This window comes from Paramisgurnus dabryanus, chromosome 1 (genome assembly GCF_030506205.2).
Source record: "Paramisgurnus dabryanus chromosome 1, PD_genome_1.1, whole genome shotgun sequence".
NCBI lineage: Eukaryota > Metazoa > Chordata > Actinopteri > Cypriniformes > Cobitidae > Paramisgurnus > Paramisgurnus dabryanus.
The window spans coordinates 18084206-18103602 of record NC_133337.1 but is presented as its reverse complement, the minus strand read 5'-3'; the positions used below and the strand labels follow the sequence as shown (position 1 = coordinate 18103602).

At 40.7% G+C, this 19397-nt stretch overlaps 2 protein-coding genes across 2 annotated transcripts; both read left to right on the top strand.

Moving 5' to 3' along the window:
* The first annotated feature begins 328 nt into the window (after positions 1-328).
* Positions 329-6938, top strand: fam180a (family with sequence similarity 180 member A). The gene is made up of 3 exons (XM_065264332.2): positions 329-473; positions 3822-3919; positions 5861-6938. Exons 1-3 carry the CDS (start codon positions 401-403, stop codon positions 6191-6193), a joined length of 504 nt encoding a protein of 167 aa, XP_065120404.2. The 5' UTR covers positions 329-400; the 3' UTR covers positions 6194-6938.
* Positions 6939-8213: 1275 nt separating this feature from the next.
* Positions 8214-19343, top strand: upf2 (UPF2 regulator of nonsense mediated mRNA decay). The gene is made up of 22 exons (XM_065273336.1): positions 8214-8314; positions 9481-9841; positions 10403-11182; positions 11342-11502; positions 11601-11777; positions 12726-12863; positions 13091-13194; positions 13345-13430; positions 13520-13628; positions 14075-14188; positions 14273-14389; positions 14473-14658; positions 14863-15066; positions 15357-15632; positions 15732-15915; positions 16299-16444; positions 16822-16923; positions 16995-17093; positions 17353-17523; positions 17784-17925; positions 18014-18134; positions 18283-19343. The coding sequence occupies exons 2-22, from the start codon at positions 9489-9491 to the stop codon at positions 18290-18292; spliced, it is 3780 nt and encodes a 1259-aa protein (XP_065129408.1). The 5' UTR covers positions 8214-8314; positions 9481-9488; the 3' UTR covers positions 18293-19343.
* The last annotated feature ends 54 nt before the right edge of the window (positions 19344-19397 follow it).

Below are 19397 nucleotides of genomic sequence, written 5' to 3'. Positions count from 1 at the left end.
AAAGACTGATGAAGCAGACAGACTGATAGATGACAGACAGACAGATAGACAGACAGACACTCTTTGAGTTTTGATGACTTCCAGATGAAAATGCGAAAACATAAACAGAGTAAGAGAACATTCCTTTAAGAGAAGGAGGAGAAATTGGGAAACAAGGAGGAGTATGATGGGTCCAGTCTCTCTCTCTCTCTCTCTCTCTCTCTCTCTCTCTCTCTCTCTCTCTCTCTCTCTCTCTCTCTCTCTCTCTCTCTCTCTCTCTCTCTCTCTCTCTCTCTCTCTCTCTCCTCTCTCTCTCTCTCTCTCTCTCTCTCTCTCTCTCTCTCTCTCTCTCTCTCTCTCTCTCTCTCTACTTACTAAACCAGCAGTCACAGGCCTGACTGAGAGGAGAGAGGAAAACATCATGACAGCCCTCTGGATTCTTTCTCTGTCTGCGCTCATGTGTCCGATATCTTCTGCATTTCAGTGGAGAAGAGGTAAGACACATGATCACATCAGTCATGAGTTAGACAGGTGACTAGTTATTTAGATCAGGCCAGATTATTTACTTTAACACTAAGAGAGCGTGAGCACCACATCAGATAACAGGTGCATGTCTGATAGATGCCTGCATCAATTTATAAAACGAAATATAGTTTAAATTCTGTTCTGACCTTCTCTGAATGAGCTTTAGTTTGTTCTGCAGTATGCAAGTCTGTGTTTGACCTCAGTTTACACAGGCAGCAGAAATGATAGATGAGTTTGTGTCTGTATCTTCTGTTGTTTATGGAATCTGAAGTGCTAATCATTTAAGGATTAGTGACCTTGTGATTTCTGGAAACAAAACAAGTCAACATCCTCGGCAGGCCCAGTCAGATGACATTCACAGATAAACGTCCGCCGTATGTTGTGACGGCTGCAGCAGCGACTCTGTGTCTCCATATATCTGTCTTGACATTTCATTAGATTTCTTCACTCTGGGGACGTGTGTGGACAGCCAGAGCTGAATCATATCCGTGTGTTCATACGAAGAGTCAAACATTTAGAGCAATGACATGTTTAATTGGAATTAAATGAGCCGTAATGAGTTGAAAGGACTGCAGCTGCTAGAGATGTTCATTGACATCCGGAGGATTTTTGGCAATGTGGTGAAAAACAGCAGGAGCCAATGAGCTTCTACCTCGTGGGTCCTTAAATCAAATCAGAATGTTAAGTACGGAGTGTTTGTGTGACGGTCAACAAAATTTACAAGTCCTTTTATTGAGATGTGTACTCTGTGTAAACAATGACTTTCTGTTGACTCATCCTCTATTCAAACTTTATTTATTGTGTGGAACACAACAGGAGATGTTTAGCGTGTTGCCGTGTTTAGATGTTCTCTCCTCACTGTGTGCTACCATTATGGAAAAGAACATGAAATGGAAAAGTTGTATGGGTTTAGAGTAACACATGACCGAGTGACTAAATATAAACAGACTTTTCAGATTTGGCTGAATAGTCCCAGTTCATGTGTGCTTTTTAAATTACTTGAAAATAAAATGTCCTTTGTGGAAAGTTCTGTATGCTCTTACAAATAGATGTGATGCCATACAAAACTAATTTTGATTCCATAAAAAACTTTTAGTCAAAGGTCCTTAACAGAATGATTTCATTGTAACTTTTTATAGTCTGACTAATAAATTCCTTTTATTAAACCACCAGAGAAAAAGACATTTTAGGAACCTTTTTTTAAGGGGGTGAAAAGTGGAACCCCTCTTTGTACATACAGTATATGAGAATCTGAGGCCCCACCACCCTCTACATTCATCTTTCCTTTCCATTTTGCCATTACGATGACAAGCATGTTGAGATGGAGCGAGCAAATGTTTTATAATTATTTTACATAAGAGAATATTTAATGACTTTATCTTGGCATTGTTAGCATACATTTTTTAAATAAAATTATTTGTGAAAAGTTTTATGCATCTTTATTTGAGCTCAAAGCATATAGGATCCCCTTGATCTCTGGCGCCCCCCTAAGGGGGGCCCGGACCCCAGGTTCGGAACCGCTGTTCTATACTGTATATTTCCTTTCAGGAATATATATATAACAAAAGTAAGTTTAGCACAGGTCTGCTTTTCATTTCCATGGAGCCTCAATATGGTTGAGCTTTGCTGTGGCTCAGTGATAAAACACATTGGTTTTATTATATGAGTTAAAGGGCATTTTACAGCACAGGATCAACTCATAAAGGTGAGAGGTCGAACACTCGCTTTTTTGTACACATCTGCAGCCGATTGGTCAAAACAGCTGTGGAATGTCTGTGATGTGGCGACATCCTGAGCTGATCGTTGGTGTGAGTAAGTGGATCGAGGTTCGGTCAATAATCTACTCCAAATGACATCAATCATGTGACCGTCCGTGAACCTCACCAGATACAAAAGATTTAATTTCAAAGACTTTCAAAATTATTCATTCTGTCATCATTCATTCCCCCATAAAATACCACAATGTTCTTTTATCTTTGGACAGCAAAAAGACATTCATGCTCCTTTTTTCTATATAAGAGTGAAAATGTTTTTAAGAACTTTTTGGACCATAACCACATCTGTCCTCGTTCACTTTTATTGTTTCCAAAAGTTAAGCTGTTCTTTAAAGTTGCTCGTTAAAAGTTTGCAAGATTTGCATAATTACTAAGTTTGTGCCATTACCCATCGTGCTCTGCCTCCGCACCCCCTGTGTCCTCTCTTTGCCGCCTTTATTCTGTGAGAGTGTTATGTACAGTAGGCAGATCTATCAGATTTATATCTGCCCTGTCAGGCACATGTTAAAAACACTTTACCGTAACCAAAGCCTCTGGAGTAGAGACCAGGGCTGGCGCTACCTATAAGCAGGGTAAGCAAATGCCTAGGGCCTCAAGCTTGGATGGGGGCCTCCATAACTGCTAAATCCATGTGCGAAAAATCCAATATAAAAGTTTGTAATTAAAGTCAAACAGCAAACAAAACTAGAGTTATTAAACTACATAAACTGTCTGTATATCTTGGTTTTCAAATCTTGAAAAAATTATGCAAATGGCGTGGTCATTTTAAATGTACTCTTTGGAGAAAGCAAAACTGTAATCCTGTGTTATTCCAAAAATGGTGGGGTTTTAAATAAATCACTCCATCCACAACAACAACAACAAACTTTACCTGCCTTAAAATGTTTAACACGGGTGATTTTGCATAATTTCTAATTCAATTTTAACATAAATTTAATCCATTAGTTAACTTGAAAAAAGAAAAGTAATGGGCTAAAACATGTTTGATAACTGAAGTGCTTAAATGATTAAGGAAAACACTTTGGGGTGATTTCCCAAACAGGGATTAGACTAAAATAAATGTAAGAGCTGTCCAAACCGAAAACAACTTAATACATCAGTGCCTTCTGTTTTGCCTTAAAATGCACACAAGTAATGTACATGTTTGTTAAAATTAATTATATTTCCTAAATAAACTAAGGCCTAGTCCTGACATCCTCTCGCATTATTCTGAAAATTAGATGGGTGCCGGAGGCCTCCGACATAAATTTTGCCTAGTGCCTCCAAATATGTAAAACCAGCCCTGGGAGAGTAATCTTTCAGTGACAAACAACTCCCCCTGCCAATCAGCCGCTTACATGCCAACCAGTAAGCCAATCAGACGCAGATGTGCAGCTGATGAACACGTGCGTTGTTAAAACACATAAATGCATTTCCACAGGCTGCACATTACTGCCAATAATCATCTCTGACACCATCAGATAAAGTAAACTCCTCCGCCTGTGTGTTTGTTTTTGATCAATGTGTCAAATCATGTTACCCATAATTCTTTGTGTCTCACAGCTCTGTACCCATCAGCCTTCCGAGTGAAGCGAGGGACTCCGGCGCTGCTCAACCCCTCTTTTCAGAAATCTGTGGAAGATGCCAATCTTCTCTATGAGGTATTTGTCACAGATCAGATCAGATTAACTGTAAAAAACTCTTCATTCAATAAGAAAAAAATAGAGGGCAGAACTTGATTTTATCCATCTTGAATGAATTCGGCCATACCAGAGTCAGAGCAAAAACACACTCATCATCTGAATCTCACTTTTATGTTTAATCCCATTTACATTTTAGTATACTATAATTTATGGAGGTTTTAGAGGTGGAGCAAGGTTAGACTTCTTAACTAACATATGTGAACTCTGATACATCAATGAAACCGTGAGCTTCATTCTCTTTTCTCAATGACGTTCTGGTGTTTACCAGGGAGTTGAATGTGGTTTTCAGTATCATCTCATTGAATGAAGAAAACAATCAATACTTGAGCTCTTAGTTCAGTGTTACTTCAGTCGAGTGTGTCGAGTTATTGAGTACAGCAATATTAAGCTGTCAGATCCACAAAGTAAAATAAACAAAATCTCCATTTAGATTCGATTGAAACTGAAACAAGAATATTAATATTCCAGCACTTCCAGATCTCTACAGTCTACATCACATATCAGACTATGATGAATGTCTCGTCAGACAACAAACAAGCCTGTCATTCACACATTCTCCTTAACACACTTGTTTTTGTTATTTGGCAAATTTGAAGATACCAAACTCATCTCTGTTTCAGATTTCAGCAAAAAATGCCAGAGTCTGTTATTCATCTGGGTTTGTTCATCACCAGACATCAGACTCAGCTCTCAGTATGAATGTGTCTTAAAGGGACACTCCACTTTTTTTGAAAATATGTTAATTTTTCAGCTCCCCTAAAGTTAAACATCTGATTTTTTACCGTTTTGGAATCCATTCAGCTGATCTCCGGGTCTGGCCCTACCATTTTTTTGGAATAGCTTAGCATAATTTATTGAATCTGATTAGTCTGTTAGCATCGCACTAAAAAATAACTAAAGTTTTTGAAGAGTTTCCATATTTTTCCTGTTTAAAACTTGACTCTTTTGTATTTACATTGTGTACCTAGACCGATGGAAAATTAAAATTTGTGATTTTTTTAGGCAGATATGGCTAGGAACTATACTCTCTTTCTGGTGGAATAATCAAGGACTTTGCTGCCGTAGCATGGCTGCAGCAGGCACTATGATATTACGCAGCACCTGAAAATAGTCCCCTGCTATTGAAAGTAACCATGTGGACTATTTCCAGGGAGTGCGTAATATCACTACCCCTGCTGCCATGTTACAGCAGCAAAGTCCTTGATTATTACACCAGAATGAGAGTATAGTTCCTAGCCATATCTGCCTAGAAAATCACAACTTTTAATTTTCTGTCAGTCTTAGTACAAGATGTAACTACAGAAGAGTCAAGTTTTAAATAGGAAAAATATCGAAACTCTCAGGTCATTTTTGAGCGTGATGCTAATGGTCTAATCAGATTCAATGGATTATGCTAAGCTATGCTAAAAGTGGTACCACCAGACCCGGAGATAGGCTGAATGGATTCCAAAACGGTACGGAGTTTCCCTTTAAAGGAAAGTTCAGCTGTAAAAGAAAATTCTGTCAATATTTCTTCTTACCCCTTATGTTGTTACAAATCTGTATGAGTTTCTTTATTTACAAAATAAGATGTTTTGATAAGCACATGACTATGGAAGTCAATGGGTACCATCAACTGTGTGCTTATAATCACTTATCAAAATATCTGCTTTTGTGTTTAACAGAATCTCAGAAACTCTTACAGTTTTACAACAACATGAGGATGAAGAAATGATGACAAATTTTTTATTTTTTATGAACTATCCCTTTAACAGTCTTCAGACTTAATCAGGCAACAGACATTAAACTCCCACATGCAGCCAGAGGCATTCCAGAATAATCAATAAAAGACCCTTTATTGAGCAATCAATCTGTTGAATGTCAGTGTTGTTAGTGGATCTTTCTTTTGTTATTTTCCAGGTTTTGTGGTCTGGAGCGTACATGGACTCAGAGCGGGGGACGCTCCACATATCTGATGAGGAGCTGGCCTCTCTAAGAAAACTGGATGTTCTAGAGGTGCTGTGTGAGGACGTGCTGCCCAGAACCCTGTCAGAGATCCAGCGGCTCAGTGCTCAGCTGGGACAGCAGCACCGTGGGTCGCTGCGGATGGAGGACTTTGAGCGCAATGTACTCACTATGGTGTTTACAGCCCAACAAGTCCAACACACCAACCCCGGTCACCAGAGGGAGCTGTGGACAAACACCCTTTTACAACTCTATAAAGCGATTAAAGGAGACTTGCGGCCAGTGTGAGGGCAAATGTTAAGAATAAAACAAAATTATTAAAGATTATAGACTCCTATAAAAGACATTGGTTTGTTTTGACATGGTCAGACAGCACTGAAAGCACATAATGCAAACTTTATGCAAAGCAACAATCCAACAGACTTACTGACTTCTAAAGGCAGGTGAATATTATTTCATGTCTGTTCAAAAGGTCTTCCTATTTAGCCTAATGTTATTTTTTTGGACCTTTACAGTTCATGTTGTGGTGATAAATATTATTACAATGCTTTTAATTTCAAGGACATTTCATTTTGTTTGTGGTTATTAGGAATGATGAACGATTTTGGTCCTGTGTTGTTTGATGTCCAGTCAGTGTAAAATCTGAAACCAGATGAGAATCCACTGTCTGTAATTATAGTATTTCACTCTTTTCAGAATGTATATGATGTGCATCTTAAGATCTGTGCTTGCATAAATTGACCTTCACAATGACAATCACCTCTTTGCATAAAATGTGTTGTTTATTCACACCACAGTCAAATTTGATGGCACATTATTAGAAAATGAGCTGTAATGTCCTTGTATGACTTTCCATTTATCCTCAGATAATGCATTTCCTCATGTAATCATTATCACGTCCTTGCTCATGTTTTACCTGGAAAATTCCCAGTGGCACATCAAAACCTTCTTCTTCTGTGATTGACACGGGAAAGGGTTTTCAGGTAATATTACAGAACATATAATTGTTATTAAAGTTAAAACTGCACAGCTTTGCTACTGAATTAAAAGAGCTTCCAACACATGAAAATGAAGGTACTGACGTTTTCATTTCACCTTAGGCAATTTTTCAACATCTTACAGCTTATCACCACAAATAAATCCAATGAAAGACTCACTTATGATGAGACAAAAATGATGATGAAAAATAAAGAACAATAAAACATTTAATCAATTCATAATCAGATTCTTAAAGGGGACATTTCACTTAAAGGGGACGTTTTTAAGATGTAAAATAAATCTTTGGTGTCTAGAGTGAAGTTTTGGCTCAAAATACATATAGATAATTTATTATAACATGTTAAAATTGCCACTTTGTAGGTGTGAGCAAAAATGTGCTGTTTTGGTTGTGTCCTTTAAAATGCAAATGAGCTGATGAAATGCAAACACTGATCACAATGATGGTGGTTTGTTGAAACTCAATTGTGCTGTCAATAATTTTTCCTCTCTCTCTTTCTCTCTAAACTAAATGACAGTGCCGTGGTTGGATAGTGCAGATTAAGGGGCGTTATTATTACAATAAGATCCCCTTATGACATCATAAGGCAGGGGTAGGCATAGAGGGCCACTGTCCTGCAAAGTTAAGCTCCAACCATAATCAAACACTCCTGAAAATCCTAATCAAACGCTGCAGGATTACTTGGAAATGGCATTCAGGTGGGTTTGATGAGGGTTGGAGCTAAACTTTACAGTACAGTGGCCCTCCAGGACCAGGATTGCCCACCCCTGTCATAAGGGGAGCCACATTTTTAATGATCTATTTTTTCGATTGGTTTACCAAAATTAAGTTACTGTGTTGTTCTTTTTCACATTTTCTATGTTGATAGAAGCACTGGGGACCCTATTATAGCACTTAAACATGAAAAAAGTCACATTTTCATGCTATGACCCCTTTAATGGACGTATGTGTTTTTGTATATGTGCGTCTACAGCGCCATCTGCAGTACACAGGTATAGTAACAGCTGTATAGCATTGTTATAGGTGTACGCATAATTACAACATGAATAGAGATAATGTTGATCAATACTGTTACATATACAAACAAACGACAAACAATATGACTCAAACATGTTTAATGCTTTAATGTTTGAAGATTCCCGAACATTTATTTAGGACCTTTGGCAACAGCCTTGTATTAGTAACACTCCAAATATACAAGCTTCTATATATTTTTGCCGAAGCTAAACAAACACTCATCCGGATAATATCACGACTATAATATGTTCTTAAGTTTTTCTTTTATTAATGGTGCGAATGTGTTTTTGATCAGGCGCGCCTGGGCGCCACATTTGGGGTCCTGACAGTGAAAACTATCAAGCGCCGTTGTCATTTACCAACTAAACTTATGAATATAAACACAAACACATGAGGTAAGACGAAAAATTAATTAGCACGCGCAGCTGTGTTCACATCTGTAAGAAAATGTGATGTCACCGTTCGCGTGATTTCTGTCAGTTTGGGACACAAAAGTGCCAATATTTGACATACGAGCGGCCTCACAGCAGCTAACGGCTAAAGCTAATTCATAAACACTCAATAAGAAATAGTTAAACAATTCCTTTAAATCAATACATTGTTGTTGTAGTGAAAGTACACAACATAAATTGTCTGTATATCAAACTAACAGTAAAAAGTAAAGTTCAGGTTGTTTATTTGGACGGATTGAATTAATGCAGCTGTTGCGTTTTGTTGTCGTTTTTGTGTTGTTGCTGGTTTGTCTGTTTTTGGTCCAGAGATACGGTATAAGTATAATATAACGCCACACGCCCAGCATATTGTTAAAATGAGAATTTGTGTATAAGTGCCTGTGTTCGTTTTGAGCGCGTGTGTTTGTACCTGCGGGCGGAACCGGAAGTTCTTGTGTGCTAATGCTGGTTCTGATAAATGATCAATCAATAATGTAATCATATTTATTGGTCTGCTGATATTAAAGATGCACAGTCCTGCTCCTATATTAGTGTGATCTGAACATCACCTGAACACATGACAGTCAGGTGCGTTAGAAAAACCTGAACCCATTTGCTGTGTGGATCCATAGTTTCAGTATGCATGTTATAACGTTTACACTGGCCAAAATGTGCAACATATAAAAGTATAAATGTACATTTGAGAGGGCCTGTCGGTGAAAACTATGCCTCCATCCCAATATGCCAACTTATATTGTGCCCTTAAACTTAAAGTATGCACTGTTTTTGTTATGGAAAAGAATAGACATTAGAGTGAATAGAGAAATCAAATAATTGGTTGATAAATTGTTAAGAATAACAATATCTTACAATGTAGGCTAATTTTATGCAGTTCTAAAAAGTTTCTTTATTTTCTTAAGATAATCAAAAAATTTAAATGTACATATGTGCATTTGGCAAACTCTTTTATTCAGTCCATTATTTGTTCCTTGGGAATCAAACCCACAACCTTTGCACTCCTATTAAATGCATATTTCATGTCCACATTTTGGTGAATAGCAGTGTTATTTGCGATGTTGCGTACTGTCTCCCATACTGTACTTATTTGATCAATTTATTTTGTTTTACAGGTGCCGTTATGCCTGCTGAACGTAAAAAATCTGTAAACATGGATGAAAAAGAGGCGAGCAACAAGGACAGGGATGCAGAGAGACAGGCTGGCACATCTCGCGAGAAGAGTAAAGACGAGAGCAAAATGAGCGGAAAGAAAGACGGAGGAAAGACGGCGGAAGAGAAGAAGAGAAGAGCGGAGGAGGAGAGGAAAAGAAAGGAGGAGAAAGAGAAGAAGAAGAAAGAGGAGGAGAAGCAGAAAGCCGAGGAGGAACAGAGAAAGAAAGAGGAAGATGAAAAGAGACAGCAGGAGGAGGAGGAGAAAAGGCTGCTGGAGGAAGAAGCTAAACGACAGAAAGAGGAGGAGGCTGCTCAACTCAAGTAAGAGCTCTAGGGTGAAAGGTTACCATCATCAAGAGATAGGGCCATAATTCTAGTTTTGTTTAGGACCGGGCAAGTAGGGATGCAGCAATTAACCAGTTTAACTATTAACTGCGCTTTAAAATGTCAAAGTTAAGTAATCGTAATGGCTCCGTTACACCGCGTGTTACTGTTTCACGCACGCACACACAAACCAGATCCATTAACCACCAAGAGGCGCTTGTGTCATGATGCAAACTAGTTGACACACTGTATTACAACCTCAACTGATGTGAGTTTGTTTAATGTGGCGTGCTAGAACTTCCTCAATATGCTTGATATTTGGCAAAATGTGATCAATCTTTTTAAAACGATCAATTTAAAGAGGAATCATTCTACAGTTCGCTTTATCATTTCAATCATATCATCGATTTCAAATGAGATGTTTCATGCATTATCTACTGATACACACTAACATTCTGTTAAATAAGACTTTACAAAACACATACTTCACATCTGCTTTATTGTTACTAGACAGAAAAGTTTGATTAATTTGTGTCTGTGCATTGTGTGTGTGTTCAGGGAGAAGGAGGAGGCTGAGCAACTCCACCAGGAGGCGTGGGAACGGCACCACAGCAGGAAGGACCTCCGTGTAAAGAACCAACACGCACAAGAGACGCGTCCAGAGGAGGCTTTCTTCAGCCGGCTAGACTCCAGTCTGAAGAAGAACACAGCGTTTGTCAAGAAGCTCCGCACGCTCACAGAGCAGCAGCGCGCCTCCCTCTCGCAAGACTTCAACTCTCTCAACCTTAGCAAATACATCGGTGAGGCCGTGAGCTCCATGGTAGAGGCCAAGCTGAAAATCTCCGACGTGGGCTGCGCTGTCCACCTCTGCTCCCTGTTCCACCAACGCTACACGGATTTTGCTCCGCTGCTGTTGGCTGCCTGGAAAAGAAACTTCGAGGCCAGAAAAGAGGAGAAGACGCCCAACGTGAGCAAGCTGCGGACCGACCTGCGCTTCATCGCCGAGCTCACCGTCGTGGGGCTGTTCACGGATAAGGAGGGTCTCTCGCTCATCTACGAGCAGTTGAAAAACATCATCGGTGTCGACCGAGAGACGCACACCCACGTGTCCGTCATCATCAGCTTCTGCAAGCACTGCGGAGATGACGTCGCCGGCCTGGTGCCCCGGAAGGTCAAAAACGCTTCGGAGAAGTTCGGCTTGTCCTTTCCGCCCAGTCAGATCATCAGTGCAGAGAAACAACAGCCGTTCCAGAACCTGCTGAGGGAATATTTTACCTCGCTCACCAAACACCTGAAGAAAGACCACAGAGAATTACAAAACATTGAGAGACAGAACAGGTCAGTCCAGGTCACTATGAGGACACTGGTGGTGTAACTGATGCTCATATTTCAGACTGAAAGTATCTTGTTGACTTGACAAATCCTTGACATTTAAATGGATGATTAAGAAAGATTAGGGGTACTGTACGCTTACTTTCTCTCTGTGTTTCTCTGTAGGCGTATTCTGCACTCCAAAGGAGAGCTCAGTGAAGACCGACACAAGCAGTATGAGGAGTTCGCCACCTCCTATCAGAAGCTTTTGGCAAACACACAGACTCTGGCTGATCTACTGGATGAGAATATGCCTGAACTTCCTCAAGATAAAACTGTCCAGGAAGGTCCGATATCTCTTGTCTCTTTCCCCACTGTACAGAGAAATCTCTCTGCTAAAATGTTAATGTTTGACGTGATGTTTTATGTCTGTTGTATGTGACAGACCACGGTCCAGGCATTGATATCTTCACTCCAGGAAAGCCAGGAGAGTATGACCTGGAGGGCGGGATTTGGGAGGATGAGGATGCTCGTAACTTCTACGAGAATCTGGTTGATCTGAAAGCGTTTGTTCCCGCCATTCTTTTCAAAGACAATGAGAAGAGCAGTCAGAGCAACAAAGGTACTAAACAAACCTACCTGAAATAAAAGATTAGATAATGCATTGCATTATGGGATGCTTTATTTCATAAATGTATACTGCAGTTTTTGGCAAAAGTAGCAATAAATCCACTTATTGTATATTTAGGAAAAATTAGGGGTTGTGATATTAAGAATCATATTTGCCTTAATCTTTTGACATATAGCAGGTCTTGCCATCATTTATACATCCTGCAAGTTTCGTAGCTTAAAGGGACACTACACATTTTTTGAAAATATGCTCATTTCCATCATAGACAAACAGAAAATTAAAAGTTTAATATTATGCAGTGCTCGAAAATAGTCCCCTGCTTATAGAAAGTTACCAAGGGGACTACTTTTAGGCGCTGCGTAAATTCATTGTGCCTCCTGCAGCAATCTTAAAGCATCAAAGTCCTTGATTATTACGCCAGAATGAGAGTATAGTTCCTAGTCATATTGGGTTAGAAAATCACAACTTTTAATTTCCTGTCGGTCTGAGTGCACGATGTAACTACAGAAGAGTCAAGTTTTACATAGGAAAAATATTGAAACTCTTTGGTTATTTTAGAGTGTGTTGCTAATTGTCTAATCAGATTCAATGGATTATGCTAAGCTATGCTAAAATGGTAGAGCCAGACCCGGAGGTCAGCTGAATGGATTCAAAAATGATAAAAATCAAATGTTTAACTCTAGGGGAGCTGGAAAATGAGCATATTTTTTAAAAAAGTGGAGTATCCCTTTAAAACCTCTCCTTTTCAATAGTGAAAGCATTTATGTAATGGTTCTCTGGGAAAAAAAAATAAAAAAGGCTGGATTAGTGATGCACATAAATAGATTAAGTTTCATTTGACCTGTCTAGAAAAAGACACAGCACATTGTCGTATCATTTGGGTCTGCCCAAAACACATGTCATGACCCCTTTAAAAATGTGTGTATGTGTGTGTCCCAGAGGAGCGTGAGGGGAACAGTACAGAGGAGTTGGAGATGGAGCTGGAGGCTCTGGACATCACGGATGACCCTTTGGATCTGGACGTAGCTGATGAGACTGAGAGTGAAGAACTGGCAAAAAAAATACTGGATGAACAAGGTATAGACAACCAATATCCATAACACCACACACACACCACTCAACCTGCATCTCAAAGGTGTGTAGCTGTATGTTGTGTATCCTTTAGGACAGGGTTTAGTTAATAGAGAGCAAAGAAAACAAAGCATCTCCAAAAGTCCATCTCAGAAATGTTTTTGTCTTGAAAACAGTCAAGATACCGTTTGAGATCATAAGATGTGAAGACTTTCTGTGTTTTGTTTATTCAGAACAAGAGGATGAGGAGGCCAGCACCGGCTCTCATCTCAAACTCATTGTGGATGCCTTTATCCAGCAGCTGCCAAACTGCATCAACAGAGACCTAATTGATAAGGTGAGTAGTTACACACAAAACACTGTTCATAGCCCTATGCTTTGAGTTTTAAAACGCACACATACACCAACAATACTGACATTTTGAGAATATAAAGTACACTGTGATTCTCCGTATAAACCATTTTTTTGTCCATGTGTCCTCTCTCAGGCCGCGATGGACTTCTGTATGAACATGAACACAAAATCTAATCGCAGAAAGTTGGTTCGGGCTCTCTTCACTGTTCCCAGGCAAAGGTGTGTTTTATTTCTCTGCTATCAGTTGGTCTCATGGCCACTTGGTGGTGCTGCAGTTCTGTTTAAGATATCATTTTGTTTGTGTTCAGGCTGGATCTTTTGCCGTTTTACTCTCGTCTGGTGGCCACTCTCCACCCGTGTATGTCTGATGTGGCAGAAGATCTCTGCTCGATGCTCAAAGGAGATTTCCGCTTCCATGTGAGTAACATGAAAATAAAATGAATTTGTGTTAAAGGGGACACATCATGAAAATCTGACTTTTTCCATGTCTAAGTGCTATAATTGGGTCCCCAGTGCTTCTATCAACCTAGAAAATGTGAAAAAGATCAACCCAGTAACTTCGTTTTGGTTAACCATTCTCTGCAAGCATGTGAAAAAATAGGTCATTGACATTTGGCTCCCCTTGTGATGTCAGAAGGGGATATTACAGCTCATTTGCATTTTAAAGGACACACCCAAAACAGCACATTTTTGCTTACACCTACAAAGTGGCAATTTTAATATGTTATAATAAATTATCTGTGGCGTATTTTGAGCTAAAACTTCACATATGTACTCTGGGGACACCAAAGATTTATTTGACATCTTAAAAACGTCTTGTGAAATGTCCCCTTTAAGCGAGTGGTCCTGTGTGTGTCTCATAGATCAGAAAGAAAGACCAAATTAACATCGAGACCAAGAATAAGACGGTGAGGTTTATCGGGGAATTGGCCAAATTCAAGATGTTTTCCAAAACCGACACACTGCACTGTCTCAAGGTGAGAACAACACCAGCACGTACAGATGTTTACAGACAGCACCTACAGATCTTTATTCAGATGTTTCTCTACCGCTCTGTGTAGATGTTGCTGTCTGATTTCTCTCATCATCATATCGAGATGGCCTGCACACTTCTGGAGACATGTGGACGATTTCTGTTCCGCTCACCAGACTCTCACCTGCGCACCAGCGTTTTACTGGTTCGTCCTCTCACACGCACGTTTAAATGCATGCATTCAAACTTGATTGACACTACATTTACACCGACTCTACTGTTTTTTAGGATCAAATGATGCGTAAGAAACAGGCTCAGCATCTGGATGTGCGTTACATCACGATGGTCGAGAACGCCTATTATTACTGTAACCCTCCGCCAATGGAGAAGACTGTCCGCAGGAAGAGACCGCCCCTGCAGGAGTATATCCGCAAGCTCCTCTATAAAGATCTGTCAAAGGTCACCACTGAGAAAGTAAGTCAAATCCCCACTCTCGAGACCTGTTTTCATAGCACATTTAAAAAAAATAATCATACTCTAAGATGTTCATACAGTTGTTGTTCACGTACCAGGAAAGTGATGCTCAGACAGAATCATTTGGGTGTAACTAATTGTTTGACATTTGTCACTCATTATAAAAATAAACACACATTATAATGCTTGTTTCTGTGTGTGCAGGTGTTAAGACAGATGAGGAAGTTACCGTGGCATGACTCTGACAGTAAAGGTTATCTTATATGCTGTATGGTCAACATTTGGAACGTCAAATATAACAGCATCCACTGTGTGGCCAATCTGCTGGCTGGATTAGTGGCCTATCAGGAGGACGTAGGCATTCACGTGGTGGACGGCATGCTGGAGGACATTCGCCTCGGCATGGAGGTGTGTGTGTGTGTGTGTCCATATACAAACTCCAGTGTTTGTGTTTTGCTACTGTATTATTTATTTATACAGTACATTACATCATTAAAGGAGGGAAGTTTCTTTGTGTCTGTCTGTCATTGGACACCTTAGATAAATTGTAAACATAGAACGGTGATGCTTTTGGGGAACTAACTTTAAAATGTAATAGAATGTGATGCTGGCAATGTCAAGGTCATTGGTTCAGTCCCCAGAAATGTCATAAAGTGTAAATCATTAAAAGATTTTCCATGATCTGATTCATTTATTAGGTAAACCAGCCCAAGTTTAACCAGCGGCGAATCAGCAGCGCTAAATTTCTGGGTGAGCTATACAACTATCGCATGGTGGAATCTGCCGTCATCTTCCGAACTCTCTTCTCCTTCATCTCGTTCGGTGTGAACGCTGACGGTTCTCCGAGTCTTCTGGATCCCCCCGAGCATCTGTTCCGTATACGTCTGGTCTGCACCCTCCTGGACACCTGTGGTCAGTACTTTGACCGTGGATCCAGCAAGAAGAAGCTTGACTGCTTCCTTATCTACTTCCAGGTTAGCCCTTTCATTTCAACCAGCTAATCAGGGGTGAATATAAATGTAGGCGTGATGTTGCAGGGCTCAGGCTCTCTCTCACTCTCTCTCTGTATTTAGAGGTACGTCTGGTGGAAGAAAAGTTTAGACGTGTGGACTAAAGACCAGCCATTCCCCATCGATATCGAGTACATGATCACAGACACACTGGAGCTACTGCGACCCAAAATGAAGCTGTGCTCGTCTCTGGATGAAGCTTGTGCTCAGGTCACTCAGCTGGAGAGAGAGTTCCTCATTAAACTGGGTAAAAGACAAAACTGTGTGTGTGTGGCTTTACCTGTTGATCTGCTCCTGTTTCTAACTTCCTGTTTGGCAACATTCCTCACACTGCTTCAGTGATTCTCTCTTCACACCCGCATGCCTGACGTGTTCAGAGAAAGAGCAGCATTCCTTCAGGAGGTGGAATAGTGTCAGATAGAAAGAGGCTGAATTGTTTTTCTGGAATGCTGTGTCTGTGTGTGTGTGTGTGTGTGTGTGTGTGTGTGTGTGTGTGTGTGTGTGTGTGTTGTCTGTCTGGTTTTAAATTAACTTTCCAGGTAAATCTGTAACACTGGTTTATTTTTATTTCTTGGAGAAACCGGATGCTGTTTGGTCAGTGGCCACATTCCTCTGTTTTTTTTTGTTCAGGTCTGGAAAAAGACGGCCGCTCCTCCAGCATGATGGGGGAGAACGAGGCTCTGGATGAAGAGGACGATGATGATGAAGATGACGGGGGTGCAGAGACAGAGGAACAGTCTGGAAACGAGAGCGAGATGAATGACCCTGAGGAAGAGGTGACTGTTTTCAAACATGTGTGATTGACAGCTCGTCTTAAAGCACTGGCGTCCTGCTATCAGATTCTGACATCATTTTTCTGAACAATTAATATCTTTGTGGTTATTAATAATGTGGGTGTTGTAATGCTACAAGACTTGTTTCCAAGACTTTAGTGACACATACAGCATTACAACACCCACTTTATTAATAACCACAAAGTTTTGGAAAACAGACTTACACGTGTTATGTTACGTAGTTTATAGTGTGTAATGTAACATTATGTTTATAGTGAACGGAAAGAATGAGAAATTGTGACATTATTTACTTTGAAGATCACCTCATTCACTAGTTGGTGACAAATGATGATGACCATCACTGTTTTTTACATTTGAAGGAGGGCTCCGAGAATGAGGAAGAGGAACATGAGGAGGAAGAGGAGAACACCGACTATCTGACGGACTCCAACAAAGAGAACGAGACAGACGAGGAGAACAACGTGAGTCACACAGTAGCTCAGAGAGGTTTCTGTCATCTGTTCTTTCAGCTAACGCTGCTCTTATTGGTCAGGAGGTGACAATCCGCGGTGGCGGGCTCAAACACGTGGCGTGTGCAGAGGATGAAGATTTTATCCAGGCGCTGGACAAGATGATGCTGGAAAACTTGCAGGTGCACTGAAACACACCAACACCATCACAGAGGATCCAAAGAAATTATTTTTGAGTCTTTTAGTTACTGCCACTTGAGGTCATCTGCATGCTGGTGTACTCCTAAAGATTGACTGAAATGTATCCAAATTTTAAACTTAAGACTGTGATTGCATTCGGCGCATACACTTCCTGTTTTAACAGGAAATACACACGTAGTAATACACCCTCCTGGTCTTGTTGTGCATTACTTATCTCTGTGTGTGTTTGTGTGTGTGTAGCAGCGCAGTGGAGAGGCAGTGAAGGTCCATCAGCTGGATGTGGCGATTCCACTGCAGTTAAAAAGTCAGCTGAAGAAAAGCCCCGCCCCCTCCTGTACTGCAGAGGCTGACGCTGACATAAGTGACACCATGCCGTTTGTCATGCTCACACGGAAAGGCAACAAACAGCAGGTATGAATGTGTGTGTTATTGATGTGTGTTGGAAGGATTTTGGGTCTGCAGGGTGTGTTCAGGATGTGGCTGTGGGAGTGTAAACTACAGCACACAAACCCTTGCGCTGTTTGGCCACCACACACACAGCATGTCTTTGTTTCTGTGGTGTGGCTTGGTGACCCAAAGTTTTCTTGAAGAAACAAAATTGGACAACAACATGTTTGTCTTGTTTGGGAGTGAATTATTCCTTAGATCACTCTTCATGTCTTTCTCTCTAGTTTAAGATCCTGAATGTGCCGCTATCGTCTCATCTGGCCGCAAATCACTTCAACCAGCAGCAGGCCGAGCAGGAGGAGCGTATGCGAATGAAGAAACTCACGCTGGACATCAATGAGCGTCAGGAACAGGAGGATTATCAGGGTGAGATAGAGACGCTCTGTACTCGTCTCAAGCTTTATTACTGCTAGCATTGATTAATTAATTGTTTGATTGATTTAATTGGGTATAGAGATGATGCAGTCTCTCGCTCAGAGGCCGGCGCCCGCCAACACAAACAGAGAGCGCAGACCGCGATACCAGCATCCGAAAGGAGCGCCGAACGCTGATCTTATATTCAAGACCGGTGGCAGGTCAGACTCGAGCACGCACACACTCGCGCATACTTTCATGTATGTAAGCATCTGCAATGTGCAGTGGACCCGATCCTCAAATCATGCATGACTGGTGCTTTGAGCGCTCGTGTGATAACCAAAAATCCTGTTTCACTGTTGTCTGCAGGAGACGCTGATGATCTCTAAATGAGCGTTTGACGAAGTCAAAATGAGAGTGAGACACAGAGACAGATAGACAGCGGTGCTTTGGTCCCACCTGCTCTGGGATGGAGATCCACCCATTATGGACACGCCCATCTGACTCCAGCCTCACCACGGCAACCAGAGAGGAGCACCATCAGCTGAAGGAGATGGAGAGAGAGTCCAACAAACGTACACACACACACACATTTATGGACACAGACAATGTAGAAGTGTGTAGAAATGTGAGGAATGTGTGAGATGATGGCTTTGTCTCCAGTTTCTATACACACACACAGATAATGCCAGACTGAGGCGTGTCTGAATTGACACACACACAGTACAGTTTGATGGTTTGATATGGTCCAATGTTAAGCAGGAACTAAACGCAACGCTTTTGTTCTTCAGACAAAACTTCAGCTCATCTTTGAGTTGCTTTACTCGCTCCGTTTTATTCTTTCTCTGTAACCTCTGAGCTGAACCCTGTCTGAATGTCATACCAAACCTGCGTGGTTAACAGCAGCTGTTAACGTGTTTTGTGTTGCAGTAAAGTGACTTTCTTTGAGCTTGTGTCATTTTTGTGTCCGCTCAGCAGCACATACGGTACAGCGTGCTGTGTGCAGGTTAACTCACCAACTAGCGCAGGTGACGTTATTGTAAGAGAGTCGCTCAGAATGCAGTAGAACCGGACAGAGATGTGTCTGTGGGTGGAACAGGTAAGTTCTGTCTCATAGGTTTCACTGTCGGACTCGAGCTAGACGCACAGAATCATGAGATGCGTGTTTGATCCGAAGGCATATGCGTGTTAATTTCCTTAAACATTTTGAATGCTTTTAAATATAAAGATTTCATTGACTAGTAGATGTAATTTGATTCAATTTGTTTTTGGTTGGGATGTTCTGTCACCTGTGTTTGTTGTGCTTTGAATCTCTTTGTGTCTGCAGTGAGACATGATGATGGCTTGTGGTTTGAAATGGGTTATAAAGTGATTTTGCTTTCTACGCTGACTTTTCACTCAGTTGCCTGAATAAACATCTCTGTCAAAGGTGTGTCAACATTTTTTTACGTCATTATGTTTTCATTGTTCAAATCATTTGCTGC